This window comes from Marmota flaviventris, chromosome 18 (genome assembly GCF_047511675.1).
Source record: "Marmota flaviventris isolate mMarFla1 chromosome 18, mMarFla1.hap1, whole genome shotgun sequence".
Taxonomy (NCBI): domain Eukaryota; kingdom Metazoa; phylum Chordata; class Mammalia; order Rodentia; family Sciuridae; genus Marmota; species Marmota flaviventris.
The window spans coordinates 7311861-7329841 of NC_092515.1; the positions used below are offsets into that span (position 1 = coordinate 7311861).

The window sequence follows — 17981 nt, forward strand, 5'->3', positions numbered from 1 at the left end:
ACCCTAATGCTCAGGCCCAAACGTGAGCCACCTTTCCACTGCCTCTTCCTCATGCCCACATCCAGGCCATCTCCCAGTCTCCTTGGCTCTGTGTCCACACCATAAGCCCAGTTGTCTACTCCTCACTGCTGCCACCGTCACAATCCTCATTGACATTACTTTCTCTCTTGCCTAGACATCTATAGCTTTCGAGCCCATCTCTGTTCCATTCTTGCATCTTCCAGTTCATTCTCCAAACAGCAGCCAGAGTTATCATTTCAAAATATTAATTGGATCACATCCCTTCTCTGTTGAAAACCTTCCAATGATTCTCCTTTAGAATCAAAGCCAAAGTCCTTTCTGTGGCCCACAAGGCCCTGCATGAACTGACCCTTATTGCCTCTCTGACCTCATCTCCTTGCCTCCTAATCCTCCAATTGGCTCCAGCCACACTCCCTCCTTGCTCTTCCTCAAACACACCAAGCTTCTTTTGAATTCAAGAGCTTTGCTCCAGCTGTTTTTCCTCCCAGGGTCACTTTCCCCACCTCCTCAGCCCACCCCTCCTCAGCCCACTCCTCCTCATCCCTCAGGTCCAGCTCAGATGTCACCTCCTTAGCAAGGCCCTTCCAGACTGCCAGCCTCAGTCATTTCAACATCCTGTTAGTCTCCTCCAGGACAGATTTTACTATTGTGGTTGGTTTTGTTTGTTTCCTTCATAAGAATCTAAGCTCCATAAGGCAGGGACCTGCCCCCCCCCTCCAATTTTATTCTCCATAACCTAAAATGGCCCTGGCACAGAATCAGCTCTCAATGAACCTTATAATGCAATGAGAATGGCAAGTGGACTTTCTTTTGAGGCGTGTGCCTGTGGTTATGAGTGGAGAGGACAGGGCAGCTGTCCTGAGGAGCTGAGGTCTCTCAGCATGTGATGGGCACCTAAGAAGTCAGGGTGGAGCGGCCCATCTATCAGTAGGTGGCATATGGCAAGGAAACCATGTTCCCAGCATTCACTAGGGTATGGATGGCACTGTGATGACCATTCTTTCTTCTGTCCAGAGACAATGAGGAAACATGCCCCTGAAGGCAATAGATGTGCACTGAGCTGGCCACAGTGCCCAACAGACAGTGAAACAGAGTGGGCCACACGTAGCAGCAATGGAGGAACCAGGGACCACCACTCTGGGTATTTCACAAAGATGGCAGCCAGGAAAAAAAAAAAAAGGTCTGGAAATCTCTGGAAACCATCATGCCAAGGAGAACAAGAAAGTTGGACAGAGGTCCTTCCCAGAAAGCTCTGGACAGGAGAATGAGTCCCAGAATGCAATAGAGATCCAGTCACAAAGCCAAATGCTCTCACCTCTGGGAATTGGCCAATTTAGGTTCCATACACTCAGGTGGCTCCATCACCCTTAAATGCCCACCCCTTGTTGGGCTCCGCCTTTTCAGTTCACAGACCATTCTTGGTCCATTTTTCTTCTTTGCTACCAGAAGTCCACTACAAATGGCCACTCCTGTGCTACTCTGGAGAGAGGGAGGCCTCTCCTCTCCTCTCCCTTCCCCTGCGGGCTCTGCCCTTGACCCTTCACTGGCTGTACCCACCTCTATGCAAGGCCTTCATTCTCCAAGGCCCAACCTCTGGATTCCTATTTTCCACACCTCGCCTGGTCTGAGCCTTCTCAAACCCAACTTCCAGAACCTTCTTCCAGTCTAGAACCTGCCCTTTTACAAAGAGCTTAGGCCCTGCGTTCTCCCTGACTGATCCTCCCCAACACTCACTTCCTTGAGGTCTGGTTCTACTCTTCGTCAGCCTACCTCTAACGACCACTTTTTCTCAGACTCCTCCATTCGCTGGATGGCTCTGTCCTCCTTCACAGACTTCTAGTCTCAGTTCATCTGGCCTTTCTCCTCCCAAGACCCTGTCCATGTTGCCCTTCTCTCTTCTTCCCTCTTCTTGGCTCCTCCTCCTCACTATCTTTTACCCCTTTCTGAACCCCATTCCCTTCCACTGACTCCACCCCTGGCTCATCCCAGATCTCCCCCCTCCTTTCATTCTTAGTCCCTGCTTCTCGCTGGCTAGTTGCTCTCCTGCAGTGACTGGGCCCATGTCCTCCCCATGACCTGATCATTGTTGACTGTCCTTTCTGACCCTTCTTCTAGGTGACTCCTTTGGAAGGCCCTGCTCACCTTGCAGAACCCATCCCTCCAAATTAGCCCCATCTCTGTCCCACAGCTCCCACCACCAAACCTGGATGCTGACCTCCAGGACTGTCCCCGCCTTCCTAGGCCCCACCCAACCACCCTACGCCCCGCCCACCGCGACTGGCTCCGCCCCTCCGGTCGCGCGCACCTTGGGCGTGAGCACGAGCGCGGCGCCGCCGTGCACGGCCACGATGGGCAGCGAGGTCTGGGCTGACAGGAAGTCGAGGATGGGCGCGACGGCGGGCGCGCGCGAGTCGTCCTCGAAGACAACACCGTGCACGCGCAGCCCCGACAGCAGGTCGCAGAGCTGCAGCACGAGGCTGCGCGGGTCCGAGCCGTTGAGCACCAGCGCCACCGGTCGCACGTCCAGGCCCGGGCTGCGCACTGCCGCCGCCACGGCGGGGCCCAGGCGTGCCGCCTCGGCCGCGTACGCGGGCCCCGAGAACACGAGCGCCACGTTGAGCGGCCGCGCCCCGCCGAGGCCCCCGCCGGGCCCGCTGGCCCCGCCCGGCCCCGGAGCCTCCTCCGGGAACGGGCTGGCGCAGGCCAGCGCCAGCAGCAGCAGCATCTTAGCGGGGCCCCGAGGGCCGCGGGGGCCACCGGCGCCGCGCATCGCCTGCGGGCCCCGCCGGGCGGCCTCTGAACACACGGGCCAGGGAGGGACACGAGAGGAGAGGGGCAGGCGCAGAGAAGGGACACAAGATAGAGCCACAGAAGAGAAGTTACGGAGAGGGAGAGACGCAGAGACCGCGAGGAGAGGGAAGGAGAGAGACAGAGATGGAGGGGAAGAGACCAGAGTGAGGGAGAGGCACAGAAGAGAGAGATGAGGATAAGGACAGAGGAAGAGGAAGGGACAGAAGGAGAGACACAGAAGTAGGAGGAGGGAGACAGAGACGCAGAGACCAAGGGAGAGACACAGAAGGAGAGGGTCAGAGGGAAAGACAGTGGAGGGAGGTGAAAGGGAGCCCAAAAACAGAGGGAGAGTGGTTCAGTTGGAATGTGGCAATGGGGAGACACGGGAAGAGTGGGGTGGTAATGGGGTCAGGGGAAGATAGGTAAGGAAAGAGAAAGAGAAGGCAGGGATGGAGGGGACCCCAGAAATGGGACCAAAATAGGATCGCAGAGAGATCCAGGGACAGAGGAAAAGAGATGGAGATGGCCACAAAAAAATGGTCAGGGAGAGAGTGGCAGGAGAAACAGGGTGGAGAGGCTCAGAGTGACAGAGACGGAGAGAGAAGAGAGGAATGACAGAAATAGGGAGTGATCAAGACCCAGGGAGAGGGTGTTGGAGATGCAGGGGAGATGCACAGATAGATGTGGGAAGGCGGGAGAGATGAGAAGCAAGAAAGTTGGACAGGGAGGAAGACAGAAACAAGCCAGGAAGCCATAGACAGAGACCCCACAGCCACCAAGAGACATGCACACGAGCGACAGGGACGCAGAATGGAGATGGAGGAGGCAGGCAGAGCAGAGAGTACACAGGAAGACAGAAATAGCGGAGCCCAGCAAAGACCGAGACCCCCACCAGGAAGGTGCCCGGCACAGACATAAAAGGAAGGCCAGGAAGGCGAGAGGCAGGAGGGAACAAAAATAAAAGGAAGAAAAGTGAGGGAAAAATGAGCGAGGGAAAAGGGGTCAGGTGTGTGGGGGGAGAGAAGGAGGGGAGAGATTAGTGGGGCGTCCCAAGGAAAGGGACTGCCCCATGACCTTTCCCCTCACCCAGATCATGACCCCCAGTCCATTTTTGCCCCCTACTCCTGTCCCTGTACCCCCATTCTCAGAGTGACAGTCACAGGCCAGGCTAGGATTCGGGGTTGGGGGGAGGACACAGCTGTGGAGAGTTGGGGAGGGGGTCCCTGGCTCCCATCCTGGAGCAATTTAATAAATTAGAGGAAACACAGCGTTGCCTCAGGAGCTCCCTGTTGAATACGAGCTGCCTGGAGTGGATGGGCTGGGAGCCCAGACTCCTGGGTCCTGGGTCTGAGGAAGGAGGGCACTGGGGACTGGACTCCTAGCTTCCAGGGTGGTGCTGGAGTCTGCACTAGGGGGTTCCTGGAGGGGTGGAGGTCCAGACAGGTAAGGGCTCTCTCTGCTGTCAATCAGTCTCCTGTCCGGTTACCATGGTAGCACAGGCCTCATCCACCCTACAGCCACCCAGCTAGCCAGCCTGGTTGGGGGAAAGGCCCATACCTCCACTCCTGCCTGGAGGCCTCTGCCCCTCCCCTCTGCCCACTACCCCACCTTTCCAGAGATACCAGGCCACTGTCTTCCCAGGGAAAGGGGTGGGTGCTCCTTGCTGGCATCCCTCCCAAATCCTGGCTCCTCCTTGCCCCTCCTCTCCATTGCCCTTCCCCAAGCAGCTGGCTTAATCAGTGCTCAGAATAGCCCCCCTTCCACCCCAAAATAACCCACAGCTGTGGCCTGGCCCCCGCGGGGTTAACACTGGCTCTCCCCTCCCTTCCTGATGGCTGCTCACCCCTGGCCCCCTCCTCTGCCTCTCAGACCCACTCTTGCCTGCCTTCTGCCTTTGGGGACCTCAGGGTCCTGCTCCCTTCTGAGGCCCAGGAGGGTAACCCCCAGCCCCACCCTTCTCAGGAGGCTGGAGGCCCAGTCATTTCCTATAAGGGGTTTGGGAGGGCAAATCCCAACCGTCAGGGACTGTAGGGTGGCATTCCCAGCCGTCCAGTTCCCTGGAAGCTCGATTCCCAGAGCCCACACCCCCAAGAATGAAAGCAACCAAGCTCCAATCTCTACCTCCTCATGAATCTTGGCCCCATACAGAGGCTGAAGAGGCTGGGCCCTCACCCCCGCTCGGCCAGGAGCTTGAACCACTGGCCCTCCTCAGACACAGGAGCACTGCCCTGCAACTTCTCCTGAAAGACTCCTGTTCTTGGCTGTCAGCCCCCACCTCCCCCAGGACTCCAGTTCTACTCTGTTCTTTCCCAGGACCCAGGAATCCTGTCTCTCCTGCTTCCAGACCCAGGAATCTGTTTCCAGCCCTGCTCTCCCTGAAGGACCCCTTTTTATTTCAAACCCAATCAGTTCCAACATCCTGGGCACCCCCTCCCAGCTATGGCCTCCCCAGTGGCCCCACTCAGACTGTACACGGCACAAGTCTGTCCCCAAGCTGAGGAGGAGGAGGGTGCCAGAGATTCCTGGGGCGTCCCTGTCTCCGTTGCTCCCCCATCCATCACATAAGAGAGTCCACTTTGATTAACAGTTCCCCCCCCAAGCTGTGCTGCAGACGGCATCCCGTCCCCCCTCCCAACCATACACACACAGCCCTGCGTCTCCCCACCCCAATCGTGGTGCTTGCAAGAGGCTAGAAGGGCATTCCAGAACCTTGAGGAAGGGGTGGTGGCTTGGGGTGAAGGGTGAGGGGGGCCTGGATGCCCGCAAGGTCCTTGGCAAGAGTATTAATAGCAGACTCATAGCTCCAAGATGGGAGGGGAAAGGAGAGGAGAGAGGGAGAGGGCTGGACGGCAATGGGGAGACTGATGCTGGGAGGGGGATGCAGAGGTGAGCTGGAGAGTCAGAGATGGGGTGTCAGGTAGGTGCAGCTGGCTAGAGGAGCAGTGTAAGAGAAAGGGGGGGGGGCGTAGGAGGTCTGAGGTATAGAGACCCAGGAAAAAAGGGGCTCAGGGAGAAAGGGGGTGGAGGAGAGTCCCCAAGAGGCAAGGGAGCTGAGGGTACAGACTTCTGCCTGCCATTTGAGCCCCCTCCCTCCATGAGGCCCTTGGGCAACTTTCCCTGTCCTAGATTTTGGGGGTCCACATCCCCACCCCCACCTTGAATCCCCTTGCCCCGACCTTACCTTTTCATGACCCTGTTCTGTTGGGGGGATTGCGGGGGTGCCAGGACCGGAGCCGGCGTCCAGCGACCCGAAGATTTCGCGCAGGGCTCAGGGAGCCGATGGGGTGGGGGGGTCAGGCCCCGGGGCGGCGGCAGCAACAGCAGCGGCGGTAGCGGTAGCTGCGGCGGTGGGGACCTCTTGCCTGTTCCTGGCTCCGTCTCTCCCTCCTCTTCCTTGGTCCTGACCTGCCCTGTCTGTTCCCCAAGGTTGCGGCCACCCGGACTAGGCGAGGACGAGGCTACACATGTTGCGCTGGAAGTTGGGCCCCGGACATTGCGGAGGCTGTCGGGGTGTCCTCTTGCGGCCCCGACCCCGCGGGGATCCCCCCTCCACCCACCGGGGTGCCCCCCTCTGCTGCTTCAGCCCCGGCTCCTCCCCCAGTTCATGTGTCCCATCCCGCCTCTCCCTGGCTCATTCGCACCCCTCTGCTTTATGCCCTCTGCGCCCCCCTCCTTCCAGCGTCTGTGCCTGTCTGTCTGTCTGTCTGGGTCACCTCTGAAGCGGGTGTTTGGTGTGCGTGTTAGCGTGAGAAGCGGGAGATTGCCTGTCTGGGGACCGCTTGCCCCCTCCTCGCTTGGTCACCTCCAGACCCCTCCCCTGGCGCCCCCACTCTCAAACACAGCCAGAAACACACATACACACGCGCACACACGCACAGCCTCACTTCCCTGGGATTCCCCCTCAACACCCCCGGAGCTCAAGGAGGGAGACACACACACACACACACACAGACACACACACACAGGGGTCCAATGGGGGCCGAGCTGCGGCTGCCGTCAGGGGCTGTTCGGACAGACAGGAGGACACAGGCAGCCGGGGATACTCAGACACCCAGCCGGACGCAGGCAGGAGGCACAGAACCCAGGTATACACCATTCATCCAGGTTTGGGGCTCAGGGGGGGGACTGGGAGGCCCGCGACGTGCCAGCAGGCGGCTCAGGGTCGGTACAGACAGACAGACCCCTCCTCCCTCGGCCGCCGCAGCCCTAACACAGACACACCCCCCCACAGCCAGCCCTGATACCCAGACACACATTCTCACCGGGCAGATGGCAGTCACACGAGAGACCCCTGGGGGCCGGGCGGACCCACCCAGGCCGACACCCCCCAGCTGGGCGCCGGTGGCCGAGAAGGCTGCGGGCGGAGGGTGGCGGAGGGTGGTGGCGGCGGCGGCGGCGGCGGCGGCGGCCGCGGCTTGGAGGAGCCGAGCGGGAGGGACTCGCACACTCGCTCTGTTCTCGCACACACACACTCACTTGGGATGCGATTAACATTCAGTCCCCGTCCGTCCCTGCCGGGAGACCCACAGCCCCCCCTCCTGGCCTCCCTGGGGACCCCTCCTCCTGCCAGGGTTGGGGGAGGGGGCCGCCCCCCACCTTGCTCCCAGCTTCTCCCTTTCTCCTGGGACAAGGCAGTGAGGGGCTGCAAATAAAAAGGGAGGAAAAAGGGGGAGGGTAGGCAAGGACTGTTATGGAGACACGAGCTAGATTCCCAGGCCAGGGGTTGCTGACTCTCACTTTGAGGTGTGGGAAGCACGAGTCCTTTCTCTGACTTCAAAATCTACCATACTAAGAGCCATCATTTGCCTTCTATTGCTCCAGGAGGCCAGGCTTGTGAACTAGGTCTCCATGGTAGAGCCAGTTGTCCAAACCCCCAGGCCCTCCTTCCTCAGACCCAGGGGTCCAGGCCCCAGCCCCTCACCTCCATGACCCCCTTCCTTGGAACTTAGGGTCTCATCCCAACCATTTTATGGCTCAAGCATCTGAATCCCAGGAATCTGGAGCCACAATCCTTTTCTTCCTCTAACATTCAAACTCTAGTCCCCAAGTTTCTTCCTTTTCAGGAATGGGTACCTTCAGCCCTGCCCTCCCAGACCTTGGCAATGAAGGGAACAAGAGTCTCACTTAATGGGCTCCAGGGCAAAACTTACACTCGGACTAGCTCAGGAGTTCCTGAGCCAGGTTCCGGCTCTTGCTCCAGTTACCTCTACCTTCTCTCTCTCTTTCTTTCACTCTCCCTCTCTCGGCCTCCACTCTCAGGCCCAGGTGTCCTGCACCACACAACTTCCCAGAACAGTCTGGGCAGCTTTATAGAAACACCAGGAACACCCCAATTGGAAGGATAAGATGAGAATGTGGTCTTGTGGAACCTCGGGGACCAGGCTGTGGTCTGGACTGCTGTGTCTATGATGGAGCAGACACTGCTTTCCTTCTGGATATTGGAGATTGTGGTCCATCAGTAAAAAAGAAGTGATATGAAGGTATTTCCTCAGAGGCTTGAGCAGACTGCCTTCCCCAGGGTTATATCCATGGGTCTCAGGTTCCTGAGGGTGTTTCATCAAAGAGAGTGTCAAAATGCCTGAGCACTTAAAAGGTTTGACGGAGGGGCCCCAGATTCCTGGGTCCCAGTGGAGAAGGAACTCTGGACTCCTGGGTCTGAGGGAGGAGGGCTGGGACCTGGACTCTTGGATTTAAGGAAGGAGGGCATGAGGAAGGAGAGGATGGGGGCGGGTCACCTTTTTTCTTTTGGGTGGATTGGAGAGGGCCCTTGAGAAGGTCAGAAACTACCGCCCAGCCTCTTGGTCTTGGTCAAGGATTTGTTGTTATTGTTTTGGGCCCTGGGTTTTTAAAGTTCAGAGGCCAGCCTCCGAATCCCTGTGAAGGGCAGAGGCTTGGCTGGTGTAGTCTGTCCTTTACCGTGGCACAGATGGCCTAGGGGATCAAGTGCGGGATTTGGGAGTGTCGGATCCGAGCGACCCTGCAAGTTCATAGGACACAGCCTTGGGCGCTTTTCGGCGCCGGCTCTGTAAGGCTGGAGGTGGGCGACAGGGGGAGCCCGAGAGACAGGAGCCCGCCCTCAGGGGCGGAGCTCCCACTCCGGACTCCTCCCCCTCCCTCCCTCCTCCCTTTTCCCCGCTCTAGCTCGGCCGCTAGCTCCGGCCTCGGCTCCCCCTCATAGAACCCCCTCCCCGGAGTGGAGCCCACCCGAGGGTCCCTCTCCCGCCCCTCTGCCCGCCGCCCGCCAGAACAGCAGCCCCGGGGGGCAGCCCCCACCAGCCTGCCTCCCTCCAGCTCAGCCCTGCCAGAGCCCCCCCAGCCATGAATCTCTTCCGATTCCTGGGAGACCTCTCCCACCTCCTAGCCATCATCTTGCTACTGCTTAAAATCTGGAAGTCCCGCTCGTGTGCCGGTGAGAGGCCCACCCGGGCAGAGGGGACAGACTGCGGGGGGCGTCCCAGGACAGGGGGAAGGCTTTGGGAGCACTAGGGGAACAAGTTCCAGCCCCCGCTGCTTGCTGGGGATCCCTCTTCATGTCCGGGGTCAGCAGGGGGTCAACTCCCTTCCCCAGACCGCTGGTGGAGGTGCATACATGTCACTGAGGGTGTTTCCAGGCCTCCAGTTTAGCCTCCTACAGCCCCAATCTGGGCAGCTGTGGGGTTCCGGGCTGGGAACAGGGAACCACGGAAGGCGGGGAGGTGGCTATGAGTTGGTGACGTGGACCGCGGTGGCCGGGAAGGGACCAGAGGGAGGTGACTGGTTCCGGGGGCTGAGGTCAGGCAGGGTCCTCCTTAGGCCCCACCTTCGGTCCAGATGGTGGGAGGACCCTGAGGGGGCCAGAAGTGGCAGTGAGGCCTAGACTGGGACTGAAGCCTCGGGCTAGAGTAGCTTTGGGACTGGCTGCCCCCTGGCTGTGGGCCGTGGGAAAGGGCCCTGCTGAAGCAAAGGAGGTTGGGGAGGCCTCCTGGGACTGCTGCACTCCAGAGCGGTTTCCAGGCTCGTCCCAGGCACCCTGCTTTAGTTTACTGCTCATGCAACCCTCTTCAGCCTCCTTCTCCTCCTCCTCTCTCTGTCTGGACCACAGGGATTTCAGGGAAGAGCCAGGTCCTGTTTGCTGTGGTGTTCACTGCCCGCTACCTGGACCTCTTCACTAACTACATCTCACTTTACAACACGTGCATGAAGGTAAAGTCTCCACACGACCTCCCTGGGCCCCCTGAGGCAGGGGAGCCAGGCGAGGGTCCCAGGGAAGAGTGGGCAAGAGTGGGTGTGGGGCCTGAGGCTTGGGCTCCTGGGCCTGAGGGTCTGGACTCTTGACGGGGCAGGGGCTGGGGACTTGAATTTCTGCCTCTGAGTAGGAAGGGGGCTGTGCTTCCATCCTGCTTTGTGAGTTGAGACACCCTGTCATCATGCCCCTCATCAGGTGGTCTACATAGCCTGCTCTTTCACCACGGTCTGGATGATTTACAGCAAGTTCAAAGCCACTTACGATGGGAACCACGATACGTTCCGGGTGGAGTTCCTTGTTGTCCCCACAGCCATCCTGGCATTCCTGGTCAACCACGACTTCACTCCTCTGGAGGTAGGCCCCTGGTGTCCTGCAATGGTCAGATGATTGTGGCCAAAGGACTGTTGATAGCAGGGAGTCTCCAATGCTTCCTTCCATGGGGGTTGATGAGACTTCCTTATTTTAGGACCTGCATGCTCCTCGCACAGGCTCTGGAATCTGATAGTGTTAAGGGTAGCAGCAGCAGTCACTATGAACCAGACATTTTCTATGCAGTTCACAGATATGGACTCACTTTGCAACAATCCCATTTTGGAAGTAGGGAAACTGAAATCTAGGGAGTCTAAATGTCCAAGGTCACCAACCTAGATAGTACCCAACTGAATAGCTCAGGACTTGGGACCATGGGGCACGGATACTTGGACTTGTATCCTAGATCTGCTGTTTTCTACTAGCCTGAACCTGGGCCTGTGATTTGACCTCTCCATAACTTAGTTTCCCCATTTGTAAAGTTGAATCGGGTCACTGTGAGGATTTATTGAGATGTGACAACATTGCCTCTGGTTAAATACATTGAGACCCTAGAACCAGTGTGCAGGAGAAGCTTGCCCCTTCCACTTAGCAGCAGTGGACTTTGGGCAAGTCACGCACACCTCTCTGTGCTTGTTTCCTCGTCTGTAAAATGGGGATAATCTGTTCCTACCTTATAGGTTCTTTCTTTTGTGTGTGTGCAGGGATGGAACCCAGTGTTCCAGGCATGCTAAGCATGTAGTCTGGCGTTGAGCTGCATGCAGCCCCAGCCCTCAAAGAGTTTAGTAAGGGTTGATGTTTGTAAGGCCCAGTGTCTGGCATGAGGCGGGAATGCCATGACAGCAAGTGTTTGGTGACTTAAGTGTTTTGTGCTGTGCCTGATACTTTTTCTTTGAAATGTTAACTGCCGTGATCTTTATTCCATGGCATTTTGGTGGGGCCTGTACAAACTCCTGGGAGGGATTTTGGGAGGGCCCGTGCTAGGTCTGCCATTTCAGGCCTCCTGGAGCCTGGCGGGAGTTATAAATTTAGGGCAACCCTTCCTTCCCTACTCCTGCCCTGTAGGAAACTGGCCCTGGGTGGCTGGACGTGCTGATGTTTTCGACAGAAGGTGTAATTCAGGAGTTTTCAGGCAAGATGTCATTGTAAAATTTTAGCCACAGATTCAGAATAATAGAAGCACTGTGTAGGGTAGAGATAAATCTAACAGGGGCGACTATCCATTAGGTCTCCAGAAATGCTACAGGGGATCAGATCATGCCATGGTGGGAATCCTGGTCTTGATTTCAGATGCTGACTTTGCAAATATACTGTGGTCACCTTGCAGAGGGCACTTAGCCATACCCTTGACTAAATCATAGCCACCCTGCCAAGTAGAGGTTACTGGACCCATTTTGCAGATGGAGAGGCTGACAGGCTGCAGGAGACAAGGAGGCTTTCTCAAGGTGGGAGCCAGACCAGAACCCTAGCCTCTTGACTGTAGCCTTTGTGTTTCCCATGTTCACAAAGAAAGGTCACTTCTGCAAAGTTTCATCGCTCACTGTGCGCCTGGCCTGAGTGGGCTATTCTAGTCTTCATCCCATCTGATCTCTTGGTCATCCTGGGGAGATGTACTTATTCTGATTTCTCAGAGGACTAAGATGAGACTCAGAGGGAGAATTTGTAAGACTTGAACTCAGGTCTGCCTGTTTCCAAAGCCTGTGCTACTTGATGATGCTTTTAATCATAGAAAGAAGATACTCTTTAAAAATTCAGGTATCATGTTGGGATGGTGGGCATACCTGCAATCCTGTGCTTTAGGAGGCTAAGGCAAGAAGATGGCAAGCTCAAGGCCAGAATCAGCAACTTAGCAAAACCCTGACTCAAGTGAAAAAATTAAAAGGGCTAGGGTATAGCTCAGTGGTAGAGCACCCCTGGATTCAATCCCCAGTACCAGGGGGAAAATCAGATCTCATGAAATAGATAAATGCAGCAGAACTTCCGTCTCCTCCTATGCTGTGATTCTATTCCTCAAGGGTAGACCTATGAGTGAGAGTTGGGTGTACATCAATTTAATGGGTACATTTCTCAAGAACCTCAACCAAACCTGGTTGCTAAGAGCCTCTTTGAGGATTTTGGGTGGTTAAGGGAGCAGGCCCTGGAGTCCAGCTGCCTGGGTGGGAATCTGGTGTGACCTTGGACAAGTTACTTAGCCCTTGGGTCTGAGTTTGCTCGTTTATGTAACAGGGATGATAATGGACTTACCTCACAGGGTAAGACTGAAGCCTGAGGTGCATACCACAGTGCCTTGGATGCACCTAGGAGCACAGGTTGCTATGAATACGTCCTCGTGTTTTCCACTTCCTTCCTACAAACTAAAACAGCTGAGGAGGAGCCACACCTGCCACCTGGCTTTGTTCTCTGAGGGCAGGTTTCGAGTATCTTGCAGATCATGAATCACCCCAGGTGGGACTTTCAGAGAGCTGGGGACTGACAAGGGACTGGCAGATGTCTGTAGTCTCTTTCTCCTGTCTTGTGAAACCATTGCCCTGCTCATGAAGATGGTTTTCACTACTCTTAAATGGTGGCTTATGCCACATGCATGGGGGGTCCTTTTCAACTCACTCTCTTATTCATTCAGGAACTGTGCTAGGTGCTGGCCCCAGGGTGAGCAAGATGCAGGACACCATGGAGTTCAGTTCTGGTGAGAGGAACAGGAAGAAGATAAGACAGTGATTTGACAGGTGTACACCCAATTCTCACCCATAGGGTTACCCTTGAGGAATAGAATCACAGCACAGGAGGAGACAGAAGTTCTATTGCCAGGGAAGAGGTAGGCACATGACCACTGGGAAGAGATTTCCCTGCTGGGGCAACAGCAAGTGCAAAAGCCCTGTGGCAGGAAGGAGCATGGTATGTTGGAGGACCAGAGAGGTGGCCCAGATGGCTGTGGCCCAGAGTGAAGTGGGAGTGGGAGAGGAGGTTGGATTGACAGGTGCTGAAGGCCAACGCACTAGGATTTAATTCTTGTTGTGATAGGAAGAAGCTACTGGAGGATTTTAAGCCAGGGTCAACATTGTCTAATTGAGGTCTCTAAAGATTGAATGATGATGCTCGGGGAGCAAAAAAGCAGCCCTGTTGTAGAGAGGTGGAAGCGGAGGCTTGTGAGTCTGGTGTCTTACCCAAGGTATTAGAAGGGAATCTCCAAGCCAAGTTTCCAACCCAGTCCACCTTTAGAGAGGCCAGTTGCAGAGAGCTCATCGGTACTGACCCCAGTTCAAGCCCCTGCTTCTGCTGCTTTCTAGCTACTAGCAAGTGTCCTAGCAACCTTCTCTGAGCCTCAGTTTCCACATCTGTAGATGGGTGGTTTGATAGTTATGATTCTGCCACGGGGCAGTGGTGAGGATTAAAGGAGCTGCATTGAAACAGGGCAGGATGGCATGGGGCATGTGCTAAGCACCAGGATGGAGTTCTCTGTGCCTGTGACTGCAGCGGATTCTCTGCCTCCTCCCCTGCCCCGCCCCCTCATCCCAGCCTCTCACCCCGGCCTCTGCTCTAACTCCCTGGCCTTTCGGCAGATCCTCTGGACCTTCTCCATCTACCTGGAGTCGGTGGCCATCTTGCCGCAACTGTTCATGGTGAGCAAGACTGGCGAGGCGGAGACCATCACGAGCCACTACCTGTTTGCCCTGGGCGTCTACCGCACCCTGTATCTCTTCAACTGGATCTGGCGCTACCACTTTGAGGGCTTCTTCGATCTCATCGCCATCGTGGCTGGCCTGGTCCAGACTGTCCTCTACTGCGATTTCTTCTACCTCTATATCACCAAAGGTAGCCAGGATGCAGGGCCGGCTGGAGGGGGCCTGCCTTGCCTTGTCCCCAACCCTCCCCATGGCCTGGCGTCCATCTGTTCAGCCCTGTATTGCTCAAGGGAGGGAGGGCTTCGTCTCCTGGCTTCTGGGGTCCCGCACCCTCTGTCCCCTAGGAATTCATGCCTCCAGCCCTTTTCTCCCCGAGGACCAAGGAGTTCCTGTCTTCAGACTGTATTGATTGCTTCAAGTATAGCTTAGGCCAGGTGGGGACTTGGGCACAATGAGATCCATCCGTTCATCCATCCATCCATCCATCTGTCCAACAAATTCATCAAGCACTAGGCTCTGGGGATGTAGCAGGAGAAAAGGTGGTCAAGGCCCTTCCCTCCCCTTATATTCTCCTGGGGAGACAGTGAGTGAATAAAGAAAGAGAATTACCAATGTTGAGAAAAGCTATGGAAGAAAGGAACCAGGATGCTCATGGAGAACTGCGAAGGGTGGGGGCTACCCGACGTGGGCAGGTCGGTCTCTTGGAGGAGGTGGTGTTTAAGCAGAGACCTCGAATCCCAGGAGTTAGTATGTGAAGGAAAGAGAGGTGATGAGCAGAGGCTTGGAGACAGTGCCCAGCCCCCAGGAGTAAGTCTTGAGGGTGGGAGGGGGAGGTTTCACCTGACCAGCCCTGCCAGAGAGGGAGAAAGAGAAACAGCCAGCACTGGAAGAAATGGGGCCTCCTCTTGGCCTCCATTGCTCAGTCCCTGGGATGAGAACAAGGTTCCCGACCTCACCCCTCTATGGTCTCTGCCAGTCCCCTCAGTTCATGATCCTCAGTCCTGGGAGCTGTCCCTCCCTGCATGTCTGCCCAGCCCAATGCACAAGCCCCTGCTCTGGGGGCAGGACATGGTCCCCTTTCTGCAGGGCCTCCAGGCTAACCACCACCCCATCTCTCTCCACAGTCCTAAAGGGGAAGAAGCTAAGCTTGCCGGCATAGCCCTGGTCCTCACCAGCCCTCTCCTCGGCAGTGTCGGGAGGCAGAGGAAGGTGACAGAAGATGAGCCTTCCCGTCCAGGGGTGACTTTTTAAAGAATCCATCTCTTCCTGCTCCCCATAACCACTCCTACTGGGCTGGGGTGGGGGGCAATGGAGGACCCAAGTCTTGGGGAGCTCAGGACCTGGGCTGTTTGTAGTTTTTTGCCTTTTAGAGAAGAAAAAAAAAAAAAATCTTTCCACTATTTAGTTTTTGATTCTGATGACTCCTTTCTCTTCTACTCTCTGGCCCCAATTTTTATAAACTGTTTTCGAGTGTACTATGGGCCAAGGCCGGGCCAGGGGTCTCTTCCCGTCCTCGAGCCCCTCAGGCCTTTCCAGGTTCTGCCCACAGCCCCACTGGTTGCCAAACACTAAACTGCCCACTGCCTGCCCCACTTCTCACCGTGGCCAGGACCACAGCGCCTCCACCCAAGTTCCTGGGTTGGGGATAGGGAAGAAGGGGGGCCCAGGAAGGTTTCCCCTGATTTTTCATAATAACGCCCCCCCAGAATTTGAGTTTTTGTTTTTTTCCTGTTTTTTCACAAATGAGGGGGGCTCTGGGCTCAGGCATGGGAAGGGGCTGGCATAAGGGTTGCCACAGCTCTGATGCCATGTTTTTGTACAGAATTTGATGGTTAATTCTTTGTTCTCTTGAAATAAACAGAGGAAAATGATACCTCTTTTGCTACTCCTTGCCCTCTCTCTGGCATATGTGGGGTCCTACCCCAACCCCTCTCTGCTTCTGCTTTTTCCTTATGGACTGTCCCTGGTGACCAGAGGCCTGGGAGGAGCAGGAAGATGAGAAATGGGGTTTTCCAAGACTCAGCTGCACCCTGATTCTTACGGCTCTGCTGGGGAAGAGGTTTTGGAGAAAATCTTGAAGATTGTAAGAATCTTGCCGTAGAAACTGCCTGATGGCCCTCCAGACCCTCAGGGCTGCGGAGGACTCTCCAGAACATGTATGTCAGAGGCCACAAGTGGGTAGCCCCTGGCCCGCCTTGAATGGCACTGTGATGCATTTTGTTGAGCCACATGGTGTTTTTTTTTTTGAAAAAGAAAGGAAGGAAAAAAGAATGGGTCACCAGCCTTTCAAAACCAGATTTTCACTTTGAAGTCTGGATTTCTGGCTTCTCTTAAAAAGAGAGCTGTCAGCCTGACGGTGCTGGGCCTGCACTTCTGGACTGTAGCAGATGGCAGGCACTGAATGGAGGGGATGTGAGCATTTCACCACAGTCCCCAGGACTTGGCTGTGGAGTTGCTGTAGTTCATTATTGGACTGACACCATGTGTCTTGTTTGTTTTGTTTTGATTTGTTTGTGTAGCGTTAAAAGGCAAATTAAATATTTTCTAGGTCTCTCTCTGGATTGGCTTCACACCTGGCCTGTTTCTTGCCCTTAGGTAACCTGTCTGGCTCTTGTAAACATTTAGATTTGACCCTCGTTTTAGTCAGACTTCTGTATGAGAACTTCCTAACTCTGCTCAGCTGCCTCCAGATCTTCTTTCTGCAGGATAACCATGGAAGCTTCAGGAGGCAGGGAGCTGGCATTTCCTGAGTCCTTAATAGGTACCAGGCCCTGTGCATCACCGGGATAAGCTCATTTGACCCTTATCCTCCCTAAAGAGGGGGCTCTTTATAGATGAAGAAACTGGCTTGGTGGGGTAAGGGCAAAGATGGAGTTTGCATATGCAGTTCCTGACACCAGAGCCTTTGTGTTTAACTGCTTCTGTGTGTTTTTAGCACCCCCCCCCCCCCCCCGGCCTGTGCCCTTTTAAGCCAAGGGACCTCTGTTTAGAAGCCTGGTATTGGAAACACAGGAGCAGGGCCGCCTGAGTGAACTGTGGGGTAAGGGCGGTATCCCTGCCTGTTCAGCCCTAGGCACCTCTTTGAACCCAGTCTGAAAACTGCCTGTCTAATCAGATCCAATTCTTTAGTTGTAAGCCAATATAACCCAGCCCAGAGAAGTTAAGTGACACACCTGAGACCATCCAGCTGGTGACAGAATGAGGAGCAAAGGCTCAGAACCCTCCCATTTCCCAGGTCAGAGTACTTCCTGTCCCACTGCACTGTGGCCATTTTCTGTAGATGCCCATGGGGACCGTGTTGTATTTATTTCTGTACCTCCAGAACCAAGTACAGGGCCTGGTACACATGAAGCCTCAAAAAAGAGACCAATTGAACCCAAACTTGACTCCCCACAACCCACATCCCTTTGTCCAGTTTGGAAACAAATGTTCTGCAGCTGCAGTGGCCCCCTGTGTAGGTGTGTTTTGTTTGGCCTGCACACAGTGATCACTTTTTTTTTGTATCTGTTGCCCCTAATTTCACACTAAAACACACACACACACAAATGGATGTCCAGTTGTTCTTGAAAAAACAGGTTCTAGAGCCGCACTGTCCAATATGGTAGCCATCAGTTACACATGACCATTGAGCACTTGAAATGTGGCAAATCCAAAATGAGGTGAGATGTTAATGTAAGATACATGTGGATTTCAAAACTCAGTATAAAAAAATGTAAAATACCTCACTGACAATTTTTATATTGATTACATGTTGAAATGATATTTTGGACATATTGGGTTGAATAAAATATATTAAAATGAACTTCACTGTTTTGCTTTGTTAATGTGGTGGGCTACTAGCCAATTTCAATTGGACAGCGCTGCTCTAGTATCTCCAGGCCGCGTGGCTGAATGGTGGGTGGAGGCTGCCCCTCCCAGAGAGGCCCCCCCCTCCTTGCTACTATGTCGACAGGTGCTTCTCCCTTTGGGGTTACCTGCTGGACCCCAGAGGCAGGAGCATTTGTGGCCTGTGCACA

The 17981-nt window shown here is 55.2% G+C and overlaps 2 protein-coding genes across 2 annotated transcripts in view; one reads left to right on the forward strand and one right to left on the reverse strand.

The window, feature by feature from the left end:
- The window catches only part of Grin2d (glutamate ionotropic receptor NMDA type subunit 2D), a 31890-nt gene extending 29099 nt beyond the window's left edge, over positions 1-2791 (reverse strand). Inside the window, exon 1 of the mRNA XM_027920404.2 lies at positions 2327-2791. Within this exon, the coding sequence (XP_027776205.2) occupies positions 2327-2791 (465 nt within the window). The remainder of the gene's footprint in view (positions 1-2326) is intronic.
- A 6133-nt stretch (positions 2792-8924) lies between these two features.
- On the forward strand, positions 8925-17767 carry Kdelr1 (KDEL endoplasmic reticulum protein retention receptor 1). The gene is made up of 5 exons (XM_027920335.2): positions 8925-9220; positions 9893-9993; positions 10232-10390; positions 13903-14155; positions 15090-17767. The coding sequence occupies exons 1-5, from the start codon at positions 9130-9132 to the stop codon at positions 15122-15124; spliced, it is 639 nt and encodes a 212-aa protein (XP_027776136.1). The 5' UTR covers positions 8925-9129; the 3' UTR covers positions 15125-17767.
- The last annotated feature ends 214 nt before the right edge of the window (positions 17768-17981 follow it).